General features: G+C 44.2%; 1 protein-coding gene across 1 annotated transcript in view; it reads left to right on the top strand.

Moving 5' to 3' along the window:
• Nucleotides 1-13145, top strand: part of DSCAM (DS cell adhesion molecule) — a 621576-nt gene extending 608431 nt beyond the window's left edge. Inside the window, exon 32 of the mRNA XM_055313369.1 lies at nt 12244-13145. Within this exon, the coding sequence (XP_055169344.1) occupies nt 12244-12596 (353 nt within the window). The 3' untranslated portion in view covers nt 12597-13145. The remainder of the gene's footprint in view (nt 1-12243) is intronic.
• The last annotated feature ends 6753 nt before the right edge of the window (nt 13146-19898 follow it).

Genomic DNA, 19898 nt, shown 5'->3' with positions numbered 1-19898 from the left:
TAAATAGCTGCCTGTAGACTTTCCTTTGCGGACCAGCCCCTCCATTCTTGTCGAATCCAGTTTTATTTCCTTTTTTCCCATTTTCCAAACCACTATACTAGCCCTATTTCAAAAATTTATCTTCACTGTTAAATTACTGCAATTCCCTTGGGTTTTATGGCGTATAGCCCAGCTGAAATGAGCCTTATAAATGCATAAAAATATATAAAATAAGAATTGTCTATCCAGCAACTAATCTTCCAAACTGAGTCAAGACTCATGCCAGCATACAATAAAGAATGATGGCTTCATTTATTTTCATTCTGTCTACCTCCTCAGGGAGAAGATGAGCTGTTATTTGTGGGTGTTTTTATTTCAAGCATTTCTTGTTGGCATTTATTTGCAAAGCGAATGCAGAAAAACATAGGATCAAAACATAAGCTCTTTGTGGCTGTTAAGCCTGAGAGGGAGGAAGATAGGAGAGGAGAAAATGTGCCTCTGGGCATGTTGTTTAACCTTGCTGGCCTTCAGGTGCCCCATCTTTAAAATGGACATGACATTGGTATAAGACGTGTGTAGCATAATTTGGTTGAAGTGATTAGCAGTTGCTTCTGTTGTTGCCTTGTTGACGCTGTTGTTGGGATTCTCATAGTGACTCCAATGTGGTCTCCAGATGAACGCTGGCTCCTCTCCTTCCCTCTTTTATTTCCCTTCAGTGGCCATGGACCCCCCCCCCCCCCCGCCAGGAAGCATCTGCCTCTTTGCATATCACCTAGTTAAGTAAGCCATGCTTCCATTGGCAACCATCTTCACTTGCATACAGGAGTTCCTGGTGAAGTAATGGTCCTATTTATGCAAGCTTTGAATTAATTAAAGGCTTGAGTTTCTTTTTGATGTCTTGTTGTTCCTATTGTTAGGCTCATATTAAAAAAAAAAAGTTTGAACTTTTGTTATGACATCATTGCCTGCATCCATCAGAACAACTGAAAGATCACAACTAAGTGAAGTAGTATAGTCTTAAAACGCTATTAAGACTAAAATGATTTTAAAAAAGACTAAAATGATTTTATGACTTTAGTTATGAGTAACTTTTTAAATCAACACAAGTCCTAATGCATATAAACCTTGTTTTGTCCACCCTGGATGACCACATTATTATTATTGATTATTTGATATGCTTTTAGGAAAACCTTTCTCTTGTCCCTTTATAATGAAACTAAATTCAAGACCAGGCACAAAAACCAAGGTGACAATTTAGTATTTTGCTGACTGGAGGCTGTGTCAAAATCATCAGTTCCTGGGGCTGTGCTTTCAAACCTCATTCTTACCTGTGTCGCGTAGCTCTAGACGGCGTCGGTCAATCAGTGTGTGTCTCCATGAAGTCTTCCGAGTTTCTGTACATATTTCTCCTCACTATTGGGTCTTCTTGTTTGATGGTCTTTTCCTCCACTTGTGATCCAAATCTTTTAAACACTCCATAGATAAAGTCAGGATCCAGTGAAATCAACTAGGCCAGATCCTGGCTCCAGGAAGATAGAAAATATGTCTTCATTGCCTTCATACTTCTCTCCTAGTATCTAACAGATAACTGGCAGCACAGTAAGTGCTCAAGAAATATTTTAAATGACTTAGTGAATGAATATATGCTCCTACCATTGTGTCTGACACATATAGTAGGTGCTTAATAAATATATTGAATGAATGTACATATCATAGCTGTGATAATGATAAGACTGGCCAATTGGTTAAAATATTACTATTATTAGAATTTGTCAGCAAAACATAAGAGAACACTTAAGTCTACCCCATCTTCCAGCAGTGATTCATTTTCTATTCTTGCTCTTAACAAATCAAAAAGCAATCTCTTCCACAGATAAAGGGGAGTTCCTCATGAACTGTAATGGCTCGTACATAAGGCAAACATCAGAATCTCGCTTTAGATGTTTAATAATACTTGACTTTTGAATGTAATGAATTTTTAGGGCTTTTTGATTTTAAATAAAATGCCAGTTGTGCTATGGTTTTGTTTTCTCCAATAAGGGATGGTTATTTCCATCTTTAGAAACAAATGACAAACCAAACAAATAAAACTCTATCTTCCTCTGAGAAATAGAGGGAAGATTTAACAAGATTTCCCTCTTGGTCAAAGCAATTTCCAATACTTTGATTACAATACATGTTCTTGGATTCAGGTAGCATTCTGAACTGATTTTTCATCTTTTCGGATTGTTGCTCCTCCTTTATTCATGAGTTTATCCTATGCAATCAAGAAATGCTTTTGCACAAAGCTACTTAAAACTTCACATATGCAGCCTAGTGCATCCTGGCCCCATGAAGAGTAGAAGGGTCAGCCCCTTTAGATTCCTGCACTCACACTCTGGGACACCAGCCTTAAATACACACACATCAGCCCCTCTCGTGAACACACTTGAAGTTTTCCAGCTGGCAAAGGTCACTGCCTACTGTCAACTTGTTGGTTCTCTGAACAATCAGCTACATAAAGCAGTTTTTGGCTTTCGGATCCATTCATGCCATCCCTCATGCCCTCCTGGATGTGCGCATTTAACCAAAGGGAAGAGCATGAAGTGAGAGGTACTTACCTGAAGGATTGGCTGACCTCTGCTCTGGTGGTGCACTCCAATGAAGTCTGTTCTTCCTGTTCTCAGCTGTTACTCTGAACATACTGCTTCCCCTGATGCCCATGTGGTTTTCATGCTGGCTCTTGAATCAGAATTAGACTCTGGAGGTTTTCACTGTCCAGAATCCCCCTCCACAGCTGTGTTCTACTTGCATCTCCCTCACCACCTGAGGACATGAGTTCTGTTCCCAGTAGGTCACCTGACATAGACTCTCTCCTCCTGACCCAAGGCACCACACTTGGTTCCTCTCAAGCAGTTCTGTGTCCTTCCTCCCCTCACTTCTTTGGGTCGGTGATGGGGACCGCATGCCTCAGGTTTGCATCCTTCTCCTCTTTTTTGCACTCATTACAATTAGATTTTGAAATTTCTATCATGAGTGTTATTCTAAGAGCTATAGAAAGTGTCTCCTTTGAATTGCAAGTATCTTTGATACTTCCATATGCACAAGAACATGTGTACACCATGCACACGCACACACACACACACACACACTGAGTTGCTCTGGCCTCCATCCTTCTAGAGATGCTCCTGATTCTTCCCTCCCAGCCTCCCAGACCCCCAGACTCCCAGCTTGCTTTCTAACATCAGCATGTCTTTTTTGAGATCCCACTCCCATTGTATCTCAGAGCTAGAGATACAATGGTAGATGAGACCCACAAAGACCCCAGCTTAAGGGAGTTTATATTCCTGGTGGGAGAAAATAAGCAAATAACACAGTTTCAGATTATGGTAAGTGCTGGGAAGAGAAGTAATTGGAGAAGGTGATCAAGTCTAGCAGAGATTGGGAGTTGGGGAGAATGGTCAAGGAAAGCCTCTTGAAGCAATGAGATGTGGGCTGAGATCTAAGTGGTGGATGGGGCAGAAAGCCTGGTAGACATCCTAAAGACACAGTGGTGTGGGCAGAGGGGAGAGCAAAGTCAGGAGATTGGAATCAGCTTCACATTCACCACATGGAGCAAGAGCTCACTCTGAGCTGACTAACTTTCAAATATTCCCATAGTATTTAAAGTTAGAGAGGCGCCTGGGTGGCTCAGTGGATTAAGCATCTGCTTTCAGCTCAGGTCATGATCCCAGGGTCCTGGGATGGAGCCCTGTGTTAGATTCCCTGCTCAGTGAGGAGTCTGCTCTTCCCTCTCCCTCTGCCTCACCCCTGCCCACTCCTTAACACTTGCTCTCTCTCTCTCTCTCTCTCAAATAAACGAATGAAATCTTCGGAAAAAAAATCAATAAATAAAGTTTGAAGGACCCAGAGGCCATTAACAGCACCTCCACATATTGCTATGCACCTGCCCTGAGTAAACCTAAAGATTTCACCATGCTTGTCCTGGCTCACTGCTCGGAAACTGATCTCTTTGATGTACATTTGTGATTTCATCTTCTTAAAGACTGTCTTGTTATTTTATCTGATCTCTCTAGGACACATGAAGTGGATGGTAGGACTTATTACAAAGAGTCCCAGACTCGGAACTCAAAGCCCACTTGACTTTTGCACCAACTTCCTCCCCTTTCTGTCACTGTCTGACAGTGACTTTCTGTCATTGATTCCAGGTGCCTGAGTCTTCTTACCTTTCTAAGTGTTCTTAAGGATTTTTCAAAGATGCTGCTGTTATGTGTGTCCCCCAATTCCTAAGTGCATTCTTTTGCTCTGACTGCCTTTTCTCTGACTCCTATCCCCTTAACTCACTGTTTTCCTTGGTTGGCTTATTGGACTTCAGCTTTAGTTGCTGGGGAGCTCATGGGTGGTACAAGGTAGGGAAGAGGTCTGTGCCTGATAACTTGTAAGGGAGCGGTAGGAAGCCCACCTGTGTCCTTTTGAGTGGCCAGAAGGAAGTTTCTAGATTCCAGTGCCAAGGGTGATGAGCAAAAAGACTCATCATAGTGAAAGTTCACTGCATCTCCAGAAAGACCCTGTGAAAACACAAATCTATTGCACTCACTTATTCAACCCATAGTTATTGAATATCTTCTCTGTAAAAAAAAAAAATACCAGGTATTATCCTAAGACTTAAAACTGTTAATATATTAAACCAACACTTCCCACAGGCCCCTTAATTCATCAGAATACCATGTAGTATCATAAATGGCACTAAAGACGCAAGACAGATAAATGAGAAAATCCAGGAAACAAGGCAAAAAAAAAATCCAGCTTCTGGAAGACAGAGGCCTCCCCAACACACACACAAACCCCAGTAAGATGTCATGAAGCCAGGACCAACCCGACGGTGCTAGGAATATACAAAAAGGTAAAAAGACAGCAAAGACCATCATATTTCAATGGGATCCTGTGTGGACACAGCTGGCACCAACTTCTAATGCATCCTATATCCCAAACTGGGAACCAACAAACTTTAAATTCAAGTGATGTGGTTGACGCTCTCATGTTGAAATCCCTTGTGAAGATGCCCACTGCTCAGGATAGAGACACACAGGGCTTCAATAAGCCAGCCCTGTCTCCTTACTGGTCATGACCCTTGCTCTCTGGGCTCCTAAAGTCCACAAATGTATATTCCTTCTGCCTAGAATCCTCTCGTTTCCAGATTAACTAAGTCCTTCTATGAGATGAGTCAAGATGTACAGGGTTGTTGAGAAAGGTCTGCCAGCCCCACAATGGAACAGGTACAGGCACCCAACCACACTTCCTCCCCGGTGGTCCCCAGTGTGTGTGTCCTTGTCAGTCTTATGTGGGAGCTGGAGGTTCTTTGAGCCTCATGGACCTTTCCTCACTGAGTGCTCCAAATGCCTTGCCAAGTGATTCCACCCTGGCCTAAGTGCTGGGTTTTCCAATCCTGTTTCTCACACAGAACTATTTTATTTCAGAAGAATTGTGAGCAGCAACAAACTCAGAGCCCCACTTCATACCTCAGTGTAGTTGCTAAAGTTCACCAGTGAGTAGGAGGATGACAATATTGATGTGCTCTTAAAAATGCATGAAGCCTCCTAAGTACAAGCCAAGAATGGTAATAGAATCCGCATACACAGACCTCTGGTATCAATCTCACATTATTTATTTAGGGGTTTTCCTGGTGGCCATTTGGGAGTGAAGATTCATTTACCAAAAGAGGTTCATTTACAAGGTTTCATTACCTTGCTTCAGCATTAATATTAAACTAAAAAATTGTTAGATCTCGTTTGCCTCCAGAACGGGCAGACTCTATACTCTCACTTTGTAACTAGCTCTTTGATGCTGTAACCATCATTACAAGTCTGATCTGTGTGGTTCTTATTGAAATTGCTAGAAGTCAAGGTAAGCATCCTTTGCTTCTTACCTTTGCATCAATACCCAGCTCCATCCAAGCATAGATGTGAAGCCTTATTAGAAATTGATGAAAGTTCCTTTTTATATGGCCCCAGAGGAGAGCTAATCCCCAGGGACTCTGATTAGCTTTCTCTCCAGGACTTTGTTGTGAAAGCATATGCATGGTTTCACAGGTGCTAATGAAGTATTACATAAGAAGGGGAAAAAGGCTATTGCAATATGCCTCAGAATTTTAGGCTCCTAAAAATGCATTCGTTTGTTTCATACTTATCCTCAAATTCCTAACACATTGTGCTCCCCCAGTTTTCACAGTTGAGATGGTAAAGAGCATAAGAAAGACTCTTTCAGACTTGAAGATGCCCTTAGAAATAACCTTGCCCCGTTCACTTGATAAAGATAAGATGCAAAATTTGAAGGGGTCACAGAACCATTTAGAGGTAAAAGCAGAATTTTTTCAGGAAGCCTAGAAGTCTCTAACTCATGCTCTTACCCCATCCTAAGCTCCCACCTCATCAGACCAACTTGGAAGAAGACCTTATGACCACTGCCCCATGGGATCCATCTTTCACATTCTCCCAGGATCTGAGGTCATAACTCCTGGTGGACTAGAAGAAGCTGGGCAATAGTTTCTTGTTCCTTAAAGTAGAATAAAGGCCCACGTGGAATAGTGAACGTTGGCCCCTTTAAGCTATGGTTTCTCAGTAGCAGCACAATGAGTATTGAAGGATTGGAGGCAGGGGAGGAGGGTCTGTGGGGTTCTGTGTTTTATAGGATGTTGGGCAGCATCCCTAGCCTGTGTCCAGTAAAGGCTACTGGTGGCTACTGAGCAGCTACCCTCCAACTGTAACACCTGAATAGTCTTTAGACATTGACACATGCCTCCTGGGGGCAGAATCACTCTTTGCTGAGAACCACTGCTAAACTTTAGATGCTTCCTCCCCAAGTGTGTGCACACCAAATGGCAGGAAGCATCGTCTGAGAATAGATTCATGGATGCACATCTATTATAGATTTTCTGAATGGATGCATTCTTGCTCTTCTTTAATATCGATTTTTGCCATCCTTCTTCGAACCTAAAGTGCATTCAAACTTTGTGTGCTTCTGAGTATACTGAGAAAGCTCGGGAAACTTTGCTTTCCTAATAGGAAGGTGCATCTCCTGCAGGAGGTGCTCTTACTAGAGCAGTTTTGACACGGTTGGGCCAACCATGGCTTGCAGGTCCCTGTTGGTGAGGATGGCAAGCTTTGAGCACCCACCTGCTGGTGGATGTATGACCATCAGAGAGTCTGGGGGCGAGGAATTGTGAGGGCACCAGTGAGCAAGGTGGTTAGGGACAGATGGAGAAACTGATGACTCTTGTTTAGTGTGAACTTTCAGGGATACCAGGGGCACCAAATTCCCAGGGGTGGTGACAGGAAAATAAGGAATGGGCCGTGACTTCAATAATATTGAATAATGAGCCTTCATGGTCCCTCCAGGTGGGAGTCACAGGGGAGGGCCAGCCTGTGATCTGGGGGCTGCAGGCTGAGGACGAAAGAGGGAGAAATACTCAGGACTCAGAGACCATGGGGGGGTGGCCAGGTGAGGGGACAGGGCCATATCCTCACTCATGATCCACATCCTGGGGGTCCCGTGGCAGTGTCCTCCCCACACTCCTCTGCCGAGTCCTATCTGCTTTTCTCTCTTTATGACTCTTTGTTCCCCATTTTCATGGGAGATTTCCTCCCTCTTTCAACCCCACCCCCAGTCCTATGTCTTGTGTTGCTTCCCTCTGCTTCCCTGTGTAGGTGTTTCCATCTCTCTCATCTCCCCTCTGTTTCTGTCTCTCCATCATACTCTGTCTCTCTCTGTCTCATCTCTGTCTCTTTCAGTGTCTCTAAGATCTGTCTCTCATTTCTCTCTCTCCGTTTCTCTCTCTCATCTCTTTGTCTCTGTCTCCCTCCATCTCTCTCATCTCTGTCTCTGTCTCTCCCATTTCTGTCTTTGTGTATGTCTCACACCTGTCTCTTTCAGTCTCTGTCTTTATCTCTTTCTCTGTCTCTCTGTCTCTCCATCTCTCTATGTCTTTCCATCTGTCCCCATCTCTGTCTCTGTCGTCTCTTTCTCTGTCTCTCTGTGTCTCTCTCTGTCTCTGTAATCTCTCTTGTCTCCCTGTCCATCTCTCTGCCCTTATCAGCCCCATTCCCACTCGCCCCTCCCTGACCACCCATCTCAGCCCCTCTGTCTCCAGTTTAGTCCAGCACCTCAGCCCCTAAGCTCAGCTTCTCAGAGCCCCTTCTTCCTGTGGGTGTCTCAGCCCCTCCACCCTCGCCCTCACCCCATGTTTCTGACTCAAGGCATCAGGGGCAGAGCACAGTGGGTGACTGTTCGTGACACACAATTGTGTGAATAAGCACCACAGGAATCAGCAAGTGGAGTGTGCCCCTAGGGCCTGTCAGGACTCTTAGCCCCTTGTCACCACGTTTCACTCATGCTGGGTTTGGGAAAGTAGCTAATGGGTTTAGCTAACTAGGAAGGTGCTAGAAATGTGAGCAATAAGGTAAGCAGAGCAAAAGGAAGGCATGGAAGGGGGCGTTGGAGTCCCCAGATCCTTTCCCTTCCAGCATCCGAATGTGAGCCCAGGTCCTCCTGCCACCTGTGCCTTTCTCCTGCGCACCTTGTCTTCTCCTTGTGGGGTCTGCTTCTCCTCCAACCTGTGGGTTTTCCTTCCATCTGTCTTTGTGTCACACACACACACACACACACACACATAAATGTACACACATACACATAAACACGTGTGCACATACACACACACATATACACACATGAACAAATATAAATATACGTGCACACACATAGGTAAACATTTACATGCACATATGCACAAATACATGTGCACACATGCACACAGACACACATACACACATGAACAAATACACATACACATGGACATATGAATATACTCGCACACACACATACCCCACTCTCCTTGACATCATGCTCTGGTTGCTGCCTGTCATCCCTTACCCCCTCTCCAACCCACACTGTCTGTTTCATCCCTTTCCTCCACCTTGTATTCCACAGAGGAGAGCGTCAGCAGAAGTAAAACAAAACAAGGAGAAAGACAGAAAGGGCAGAGGTAATGCAGAGTAAAGCAAAAAGAGGGAACCTAAATGATTAAATCCTTGCTGGAATTGGAGGTGAACTCCACTGTAACTGGTTTTACTGGAAATGCACTAAGGCCAGGCTTTGGCTCTGCCCATATTTGTGGCAATGGTGGGTTTACACACAAGGAGACCAAGGCCATGTGTGCCGACAGAGGTGACCGTAGAGCTCAAAGCGAAAAAGATCCTTGAACGACTCGTGGATCACTGCTACTTTCGCACACATGGGATAACTCCAGGGGGTCCTGGTGGATTAGCTTCAGGGCATGTTGCTCCACAGAGCATGGAGAGGGTTAGATGGCCAGGGGTGGGTCAGCTGGGGAGGGCTGTACTGTGAGGAACCAAGAGACCTGCTCCCTGTGGAATCAGATGCTTTCACAGAGGCTTCTGCTCCCTTGTGAGGGAGACCCCAGGAAAGCCAGCCTCCCTGAGGGGGGCTTTGAGGGCCAGCTGGACAGGTGTGTGCTTCCCCAGAGAGCAGGGGAACTGGGGGAAGAGGTGTTGCCTTGGTCTCTGTAAGGAGGAAAGGTGGGTGACGTGTCAGAGCACAGGGTGGGAACACCGCAAACCACAACTACGTCGGCTGCTGTACTGGTCTCTAAAGAGAAATTCCCTCCTTTCTTGTAATTGGTATAAGCAGACACTGTTCCCGACAGTAGGGGTATTCAGAGAGGCTTCACATGAAGTACCCAGGGCATCCCAGCCAAGAAGAAAGGACATCTGTGTGAGTGTCCTGTGGCTGGCATAACAAAGTACCTCAAACTGGGTGCTCAAAACAACACGAATTTATTCTCACAGTTCTAAGGGAAGAATTCCAAAATCCAGTGTCAACAGGGCTGTGGTCCTTCCAGGAACTCTAGGAAACAATCCCTTCCATGCCTCCTCCAGCTCCATCCTCTTGTGGATGCATTTTGTGGCTTGTGGCTGCATCTCTCCATCCTCACATGGCTTCTCCCCTCTGCTCTGTCTCCAGCCTCCTTCTGTCTTTTCTTATAAGGACACCTGCTACCTTGAGTCCTAATGATTTTGTCTCGAGATCCTTAATTATCTCTCCAATTAAGGTCATGTTCACAGGTCCTGAGGGTTGAGACACAGACATATCTTTTGGAAGGGGTGGACTGTAATCAACCCACCGAAGATAGAAACCAATGTAGAAAGAAGAGTTCCCGGCTCATTCCCCTGGCTGGTCCAGCTCGTAACAACGGACCTTCTGAGAAGGGAGGTGTCTGACAGTAAACCTTTCACATGCATTACCTAATTAAATCCTCACCACAACTCTATGTGGTAGATTCTAGTATTATTTCCATTTTTATGAGTGAGGAGATTGAGCCTAGATTAAATGCAGGCAATGCCTTCCAGACCTCTACTCCTAATCCCCACCAGTAGAATCCTTGTTTAGGTTCTCCGTGGGAATAGGCAGATGGAAGGCGGGAGGCTGAGAAAAGCAGGTGTGCCAATATCCAGACTGTCACCACGGTTTCCATTCCTCTTTTCTCTCACTGGAGTAATAAGCACACAAGTTGCCTTGGATATGTAGGCATCTGAAGAACATAGAAAATGCATGGATGTTTAGACAGCCCAGTTTCCCAAGTAGTACTTGGATCAACACATGGGCTGGGATTTTAATGGACATAAAGTGCCTTTAATAAACCAAGTTCACCACCGATTACTCTGGTGCTTTCTTCCACATAAGTGCATGAATTATTAAGAGGACACATTTGCAGCATTTGCACTGTCAAAAGGGCTAATTAGAGCATCATGCAACTTAATTCAGCTTTGCCTGAAAAACTGATCGCCCGGAGACATTGGATATTCAGAGATAGTTGGCAGACCTGCAATACGCAAGTGCAAGTAGCCCTGCTATATGAAGATGTGGGCGCCGGACTGTTTCCATTATTAAGGATTTTCCATTTTCACCCACCTTTCTCAGCTACCCTCACCCTCCTGATCTCTAAATCTAATGTGAGAGCCCCTGCAGGCAGAGGGCAGCTATCATGGGTTTTGTCTTTTGATTTCAAACACATTTGTTCCTCCTAATCTAGGACCTGAGCATCCTGTAATCCAGCTGGGACCAAAAGGCTATAGTTTTTTGAAGGCTTAATAAGCCCTGCTCATTCAGTGGGGAGTTGCTGGGATAGAGACTCATTCCCAAATCTGTTACAACACATTACAAATATGTCAAGTTTCAAGATTTAGTTGGGTCTCAGAAACAGCATGAGGCACTCTTGACCTACATTTTAAAATAACCTTAGAGGTAAATGAATTCCACGTTTTCTCAGGTATGTGAAAAAGAAAAAAAAACAATAAAAGACTAATAGCCATGTGAGTAAATAAAAGAGCAAATTAATATAATTTGCTTATTTAAGTTTTTAGAATAAGGTCAGGTCATCACTTTTAGGAACCTGGATATATAAAAATCCACACATCCTTCCCTGTCACCCTCCCACTATCCTCCAATCAGAAACCATGATCCTTGGGCCCCTTTTTAGGCCTCACCATTACATTCCCTCTGACATTCTGTGGATGTCTTCTGAGCTCAGGCCATCACCATGCCTCCCCCAACCTGCACATCCTCCTTCCTGGTCTCTTGGCTTGAGGACGGCACACCCGCAGCCCATTTCTTAGCCAGAGCTGTCCACCCAGGAGTTACAAGTGAGCCAAAATTGTGAGTTCCTCAATCCCCAGATGGCTGGGAAGAGCCCCCTGCATTCACCCAGCTTGCTGCTAACACAAACGCTCCCTTGTCTGCATGTGTCTTGGGGTGGAGAAGACTGGAAGCACTGAGCTAGCCAATGAGCTTGACCCTTGCTTCCTTGGCATCTCTGCCTTCCTCCTCGAGCCCTATGCTCCCCTGAGCACTTCCGATCACATACGGGGGTGCACTTCCTTTGCACCTTCCTTTATACATGGGGGTGCACTGTTGCCTTTGATGTATGCTTTTCTTGCCATTGTGAGTTTTTGAAGGATCTTGTTACCGCTCTTTCTCTGGCTGAAGTATGACCCTTAAAAGCCTAAGTTAATGTGCCGTAGGAAAGCCAGCTCATCTTATGCCTGGTGGGACGGGTGTGAGGAGGGTTCCACCTGCCTTTGTGGTGAGCTCTGACAAGGGGTCTCACAAAACACGGCCAGGTACAGTGACATCTCCAGCTCTGAACCCCAAAGGGCACTCGGCACCTGCTGAGAGAGTGAGGAAGCCAACTAACTGCTCTGTGTTTCTTTGCAGGTGACCTCATACATTTGCCTCCATACCTTAGAATGGACTTTTTGTTAAACCGAAGCGGTGCAGGCACCAGCAGGGACCTGAGTTTAGGGCAAGCGTGCTTGGAACCTCAGAAAAGTCGGACCCTGAAGCGCCCCACGGTCCTTGAGCCAATCCCCATGGAGGCTTCCTCCTCCACGTCCTCCACAAGAGAGGGACAGCAGTGGCAGCAAGGGACTGTGGCCACATTACCTCAGCGAGAGGGAGCAGAGCTGGGACAGGCAGCTAAGATGAGCAGCTCCCAAGAATCCCTGCTCGACTCTCGGGGCCATTTGAAAGGAAACAATCCCTACGCAAAATCCTACACCCTGGTATAACAAACAGCATGACTGGACAGCAGTTGTAAATACAATTTAAAAAATTCAATCAAAGCTACCTTTTTTTTACGGAATTCCAATATTTATAATTAAAGAAAATTGCCAAAATATATTAAAAAAAAAGAGAAAATACTGAAACCACAGACAGTGCAAAGACTCTCCTGCTTTTTTTCTGTCTGAGTGTGAGCTCCATCTGCCTGGGCATCTGATTTTTTGGGAAAGAAGTCCAGTTTTATGATCTTCACAGGTTATTGCATTTTTACTGATTTTCTACAAAGTGCATGGGGGACTAACTAAACCTTCTGACTGGAAGTTCTATCACACAAGATTTAAGAACGAAAATGGGGAAAAAATTACCCTCTTTGTGAATTTAAAAGGAACATTGATTTGGGGGCAGGGGGGAGACTTTAGTCATGTTTGCACACCTTTCTTTCCCATTAGAAACTGGGTCCTCAATTTGACCTCCTTCTGTTGTGAATTAGGATGAGTGCCGTCAGTGAAGGGGTGGGGGGGGAATCAATTTGATTTTCTTTTCTGTTTATTTTTTAATTTAATGAGACACTCTTTGCATTTTGTCTAAGCGAAATAAAAAAGAAAAGGTGGTCTGCCTTTATTTCGATGTCTACCTCTCTCGTCTCCCACTGATTGCTGGGTCCTCCTTCCTCTTGATGCTTGTGTTTGCAAACACGAGGGCTGAACCCAGAGCCCAGTTGAATAAACCAGAGAGGACACCAACACTCCAAGCTCCTCAGGAATGGCTGGGAAGAGCACAGATGATGCAGCTGGTCGTGACCATAACCAGGGGCTGGCCAGGTACTCGAAGCCTCCCAGATGTTCTGCTCCTTCCTTGCCTCTCCACAGCACCTCACTCTCTAGCTAGACCAGGGGTCAGCAAACCATGGCCCATGAGCCAAATCCAGCCCACTCGCTGCTTTTATAAATAATATTTTATTGGAAAACAGCCATGTGCACCATTTGCATTTTGCCTATGGCTATTCCGTGCTATGACAACAGAGTTGAATAGTTACAACTGAAATGGTATGGCCTGCAAAGCAGAAAATATTTACCATCTGGCCCGATACAGAAAAAGTTTGCAGACCCCTACTCTAGAGTCTCACATCAGCTTTCTGGAGAAAGGAAGAGAGGACCAGGGAATTCCATGCCTCCTACCCTCCAAGACCTGTCCTGTCACTGCCATGACTGGTATCTAAATTTGCACTAGACCGTCTTAGTATATGTTGCCTCTGGTTCACTTCTCTGTACCAGGAGGGAAACCAGCCAACAGTAAGTGATGTTCCTCTGAAATCTAAATTTTTCTTCTTCTTCTTCCAAGTTTAAATTATTTACCATGTGGCTTATCCTAACAGAGAACGTTCTCTTAAGTACCCTGGACTGCATTCTTCTGCCCCATGACCTTTACACAGTGTGTTTTAGAAAGACCACATCATCCTCCCATGGCACCTGCACCCCATTGCAGACTTTCTTAGGTCTCCACCACAGAAGTTTGAAATTCACCAGAAAATTTGATCAAATGCCCATAGCAGCTCAGTGGCCCAGGTAACAGACTACCCGAGTACTTTCCTCTCTCTTAATATTCTCTACAGGCTCCCATTTAAGTCACCAGCATAGACGGGTGCCAGTTATTACCATATGGGAACATGTTCAGAAACGTATTTCCTGTTCTCCCCTCCTCTCTCCCTGCCTGCTTCCCTCCTACCTCCCTCTTTCCTATCACTGCTTCTTTCCATTTGTTTTCCAGGCAGGCATATTTGCCTACATAGATGCAGTGATACTGAGCACCTGCAGAACAGGGCCAGGACTCTGTCAAGACCACCTGCTGGCATGAATATTAGATGACTCTATGCTTCTGAAGTGTGTGTGTGTGTGTGTGTGTGTGTGTTTTCTTGCCATGGTTTCAGAATTTGAAACATGTCGACAGCTTATTGTCTGCACCCTCACAGATCCTCACAGACTGCTTTTGTATGCAAAAGAAATTAAATGCTACTTTCTGGGAAAAATTAAAACTATCTTTCATCAGTTTAAAACTCCTATATTTCCCAAACTTAGAAGTTTACCATATTTTCTTTTTTTCTCAAGCTGTGCAAAAATAAAAATTCTACATAATGCTTGCCTCTGTAATGGATTACTTTCAATAACTCTGCTTTGGTGATGTTCATTAAAATGAGTTCGACACACAAGCCTTGTATCAAAAAGTCCAATTCCCTACCTCTCAGGAAGAGGTCCAGTATTGATGACCACAAAGAGATCCAGATTTATAGATTAAAGGGGGCACTGTGTAGTAAAACAACCATTATTGAGTGATAATGATTAATTTTCCTCTGGACCTTTGCCTGTCTCTAACCTGATTTAAAATGTCTCTGAGAGGTCATTTTATTAGGCTAAGTCTGAAACCAGACTGCGGTATCTTAGAGCACTGGAACTCTGATAAGTTCTTTATCCTCTGCCAATAACTAGAGGGTCAATGAACAATAGCCATTGGGGTCAATGGAGAATAGCTATGGGGTCAATGCATGATAGCTGGCAGGCTGATGGAGAATAGGTACAGAGTCAATGAACAATACTATTGGGTCAATGGGCTGAGTTTCCTCTAAGGCATCCCTCAGCTAACAGTCTGAAAAACGCCCACTTTCCTAAAGCAAGCAAGGCCTTTTTGTAATAAATTCCCAGTAAATCACACAGCCCTCAGTACTCATACATCTACAGAAACCCTGGTTCTTCCATTCAGTTCACATGTATGTCAGCTCACTTTCTTGTATCCACATCTGCCATGACCACTCATGAGGAGAAGGAAGTGGAGAAACAGAGGTGGGGAAAGATGGAGGAGTAAAATGATACAAAGCTTATCACAGGTCAGACTGGATAAGCTCTCATCCCATCATCATTGTACACATACCACAGAGAATCTTGATAATACTTAAAGACATAAAAAACATATGGTTGCTTCAATTGTTCTTAAGCAGGAGATCACACTCACTTAAGCTCTCTCTGATCTGGGACCTTGATTCTCCATAAGCCAGAAGCTTCATGTGATTTTTAAGGAAATGACTGAAGCCTTCCAAAAAAAAATGTGAACTCTATAAATCTATTTCTAGCAAAGGTGGACAGCCTTCAAGGACTAGGATTGGAAATCCAAGGACTAGCTGATTATACTCACCTGCCCTGGAAAGTTTGATGGATGTTGATGGTATGTTTATGTTCAAAAGCCTTTCTCAGTTACCTAAAGAATGTGGTCTGGAGGGTATCATCAGCTCTCCAAAGGTTGCTTGGGAAGATTATCAACAATTTAATATCCCAAGGTCCTTGAGCCCCACGATGCTATTCCACCCATTGGTTCAAAGTGACCTGTCAAACAGCAGAGTCAGAGGAATGAAGCTGGAGTGAAACAAAAGTCTTCTTCAGCTCTTGGAAATCAGGCTGTTGCAATCTTAACTAGGGTATGAGTCAAGGCATCTTCAGGTTTATGTAGAACTGTGTCTGTTTGCTCTTGTATGTTATTTGAGGAGAAGATTTGTGATAGTAGAGCTCTTGAGTTCTCAGCAGGAATTTCTGAGCCTGCCAGCCAGGGCTAGGATGGAGTTAGATAGTAACTAAGGACGGGGTCCTGACTGAGCCCCTCTCCCCTCTACAAACTGGGACTGAGGATTGGAGGGACCTCAGTTAGTTAGCTGGGTCACTCAAGTATCATCAAGCATGAGAGTGGAGAATAATTGCTGAGAAACAAACTTTCATGATTCTCTTGCATTTGTGCATGTCTTCTGAGTAGAGGTATTAATAGATTCTGTTCTGTAGTATCTTTTCAAGGATGTCTGCATAAAGGATAGCTTCAGAAGATAGAGCTATATCTCCCTGCTGGGCAAAAGGCAGATCTGTTTGCTGACCGAGATAATAAAAACAATGTCTCCCTCCAAGGCAAAATTTGACAGGTTTGCCAGCAAATTCTTTCTTAAGTTTGAAGTTTCCTGGGCATTAAACATAGGCATTCACATCCTCAAGCTTCCCTGACCGTCTGCATAGCCTCAGGCAGGTTCCTTCATGTTCTTCCATCTTCACTCCAATTTCATCTTCTCAGCGAAGCCCTCCCTGAACACCCTATTTATACTGCATCCAGTCCCCTCCCAGCATTCCTGCTCCCACATCTTCTGTAGCCCTCAGTCCATACCCTTCTCATCTTCTGATTTACTATGTAATTTACTTATTTATAATGGTTCTTTTTCACTATCTGTCTTTTCCAACAAGAAGTTTAACTACAGAGGTGCCTGGGTGGCTCAGTCAGTTAAGTATCTGCCTTCAGCTCAAGACATGATCCTAGGGCTCCTTGCTCAGCAGGACGTCTGCTTCTCCCTCTCCCTCTGCCTTCTGCTCTCCCTGCTTATTCTCTCTCTCTCTCTCTCTCTCTCTCTCTCTCTCTCTCTCCCTCTCTCTCTATCTCACTCTCTCTCTCTCTCTCCAAATCTAAATGGATCCAAATCCAAATCCTTGGATCTCTCATCCAAATCCAAGAAGTCCTTAGATTTTTCAAATAAATAAATAAAATCTTAAAAAAAACAGTCAGCTGCACAAGGACAGAACTCCATTTTTCTCATTGTGTCCTCCATTCCTAGATCAGCACCTGGTCCACAGTTAGGCACCCTACAAATATTTGTTGAAATGGAAAAGATGCTCAATTTTTCTCAACTTCATGGTTCATCAACTGTGACACAAACTTACTGTGTGCACAGAGTCTACCTAGCACCTCTGCGTTACCCTGTGGGCCTTGAGGGCACAAGGGAACTGATGAGAGTGTGGCACTCTTGCCAATCACTGTGCTGTAATACTACATTGGGTCTCTGACAGGAAACTCATGTCCTCTTCCAGCATCCATGGAACTGTGGCAAGCCAACCTGTTAGTTTTTGAGTATGGTACCCTCTACACTTCCCTGACAATGGCAAACTAGACATGGAGAGTGCCAGCCTCCTCTACTCCCTAACAGAATTCCTGCAGCTTAGGCTTCTGGGTGTGATCCACTCAGTCACAAATTTTTTTTTGCAATTTGATGAGAATGTTGTTGTTATTGTTGTTTTGCTTTTCTCAATCTCTCACTTTCAGAAAGGGGGAAAGCTAGGGTAAAGTAACTTTGAGCACATGGCAAGGAGTGCCTGTTTCATCTCCCAAGACAAGCTTGGCAAAGCTGGAAAGCTCTTTGTGTTCCAGAAACTTCAAGCCAACTGTAAGAAGAAAAGGCAATGTTTATTGTCGCTGGCATTGTGCCTCCCCAGAGAGGGTTGTGTTCTGCTTCAAAGAAAACCCTACCACAGAGAGAGAAACAACTGAGCTATACAATCCTGTGTGTAATAAAGGGAAGGTGCTCAGAAATGTCCTTGAGATGACAGGGCCCAAGGCTATGCTACTACAGAGGGGTTACCAAGACCACCTGGGCCTCAGAGGGTCACAATCAGAGGGAAGGCAGCATTTCCATTCATGCTGTATGTGGGCACAAAGTTAGGTTCTCAAAGAATTATTAATTCAGTATTTGTCTTAATTTGTCATTCTCTGAGGTTTCCCTAAGGGCTGAATGCCTTAGTAAAAAGATGGGACCTCCTTTTGCCACACCAGGAAGAAATATTTAACAATCTATCAAAAAGACACTTCTTATTTCCAGATCCAAAATTTTAAGTGTCTTATAAAGTTCAGCTTCTGAGATGGAGCAATAATGGTGCCAGCATGCTGATCTAGCATTCAACCCTTGACCTGAGCGAGAGCACAATCTTCCATGCAACCACTGTGCCCACACCCAATAACACACAGATAAAACATGTCACACACACCATGTCAGCAAACTCCAACATCTATGTTCCCATCAAGGTGGGAAGTTGCCCTGCCATTGACCAGGAAAGGAATCTGCTGACAGTCCAAACAGATGCACTCTGCACATGCAGAGCAAAGCACAAGTTAAGTAAAGACATACTGTTAGGCCAACACTACCTATTTTTCTGAACTGCTTGGCCACATGGCAAAAGAACATTCCTGTTCCATTGAAATTTCCACTTAACTTTTCTCATAATCTTCAGCATGGTGGACCTTGGTGAAGACAGTCAGCCCAATCATGTGGCAAGAACTAACCTTCAACATCAAGGAGATGATGTTTCCTTTAAGAGTAGTTAAGAGTTTTTTGTGTCAAACCAAGCATAATGAAGATGCTTCCAACAAGGGTTATCAGAGCAAGCAGCAAGGGGACATTCCAGCGGCTATAGAGCTAACTGGAAACCCTCCAGCATCCATTCTAGCCAAAAATTGTTCTCAAGATGCCTTTGTCTCTTTGCCTCCCTATGTGTCCATTCTGCTGAATATGAAAATTTTGTATGTCTAATGGTATTGCGTCATAGGAGGATTTGGGGCTGGCAAGGCACATGGTATAATAGCAAGAACATTGTGCAGAGAGACTCAGCTGTAGCACCAACAAGTCCGGGAACTCACCGTGAGATCTCATGCTTGGCCATCTGGTTTAGACATCTGCAAACAGACCTGATTGGATCAGCTCTCCAGGGCCCTTCCAGCTCAACAAGGAGATGATCCTTCTTGGTGTCAATCTCATTGGGTAAATATCTGAGCTCCTTGGAACTGTATGTGAGAGGTGAGGACTGCATTACATTCTTTTTATTTATTTATTTATTTATTTTTTAACTCCTACATCCAGCCCAGGCATCAGCCAAAACCGGTAAATGTTTTTAAATGATGTTTATGAAGTGAATGTAGATGTGCAGATGTTCTGTAAAATTCAAAAAGGGTGCTCTAAATATGCGTAAGCCCAGGGTATAAGGCAGATTTTAACCTTTTTAATAAACTCCTAAATTCAGCTAATTATTGTGTGTGTGCTCTTTATCCTGAGGGGAGGGGAAAGTAAAGAAACCTGATTCTGACTTCCTGGCCACGTGACAAGAGAATATGACTGTTTCATCAAAACTTCCACTTCTGAAGTTTTCAGGTAACAGCGACTTCACTGCATGTTCCATAAAATCTCACATACTGATGTTGAAGAGATTGACCTTCCCTCAGGTCCTTCTAAATAAGTTTATTTTTACATTTAGCAGATTTCTAAGTTTGTGCTGATAACCCTTTTGTGAGAGTCACAGAAAATTGACTTTTGCTGTTGCCACCATTGGTAACAAGGCTGGTGTCTGTCTGTCCTTGGTGGGTACAGCCCCAGTGACTCATATTTGCCAGGACATCATATTTCTCACTCTTGGAAATGTACACCAGTGTTCTGTAACTGAGGCTCCTAGAAGGCCAGCACTTCTGATGCT

Source organism: Nyctereutes procyonoides, unplaced genomic scaffold (assembly GCF_905146905.1).
Source record: "Nyctereutes procyonoides isolate TBG_1078 unplaced genomic scaffold, NYPRO_anot_genome, whole genome shotgun sequence".
In the NCBI taxonomy this organism is placed as follows: domain Eukaryota; kingdom Metazoa; phylum Chordata; class Mammalia; order Carnivora; family Canidae; genus Nyctereutes; species Nyctereutes procyonoides.
Note: the sequence above shows the minus strand (reverse complement) of the source record. Positions and strands in the feature narration are given on the sequence as shown.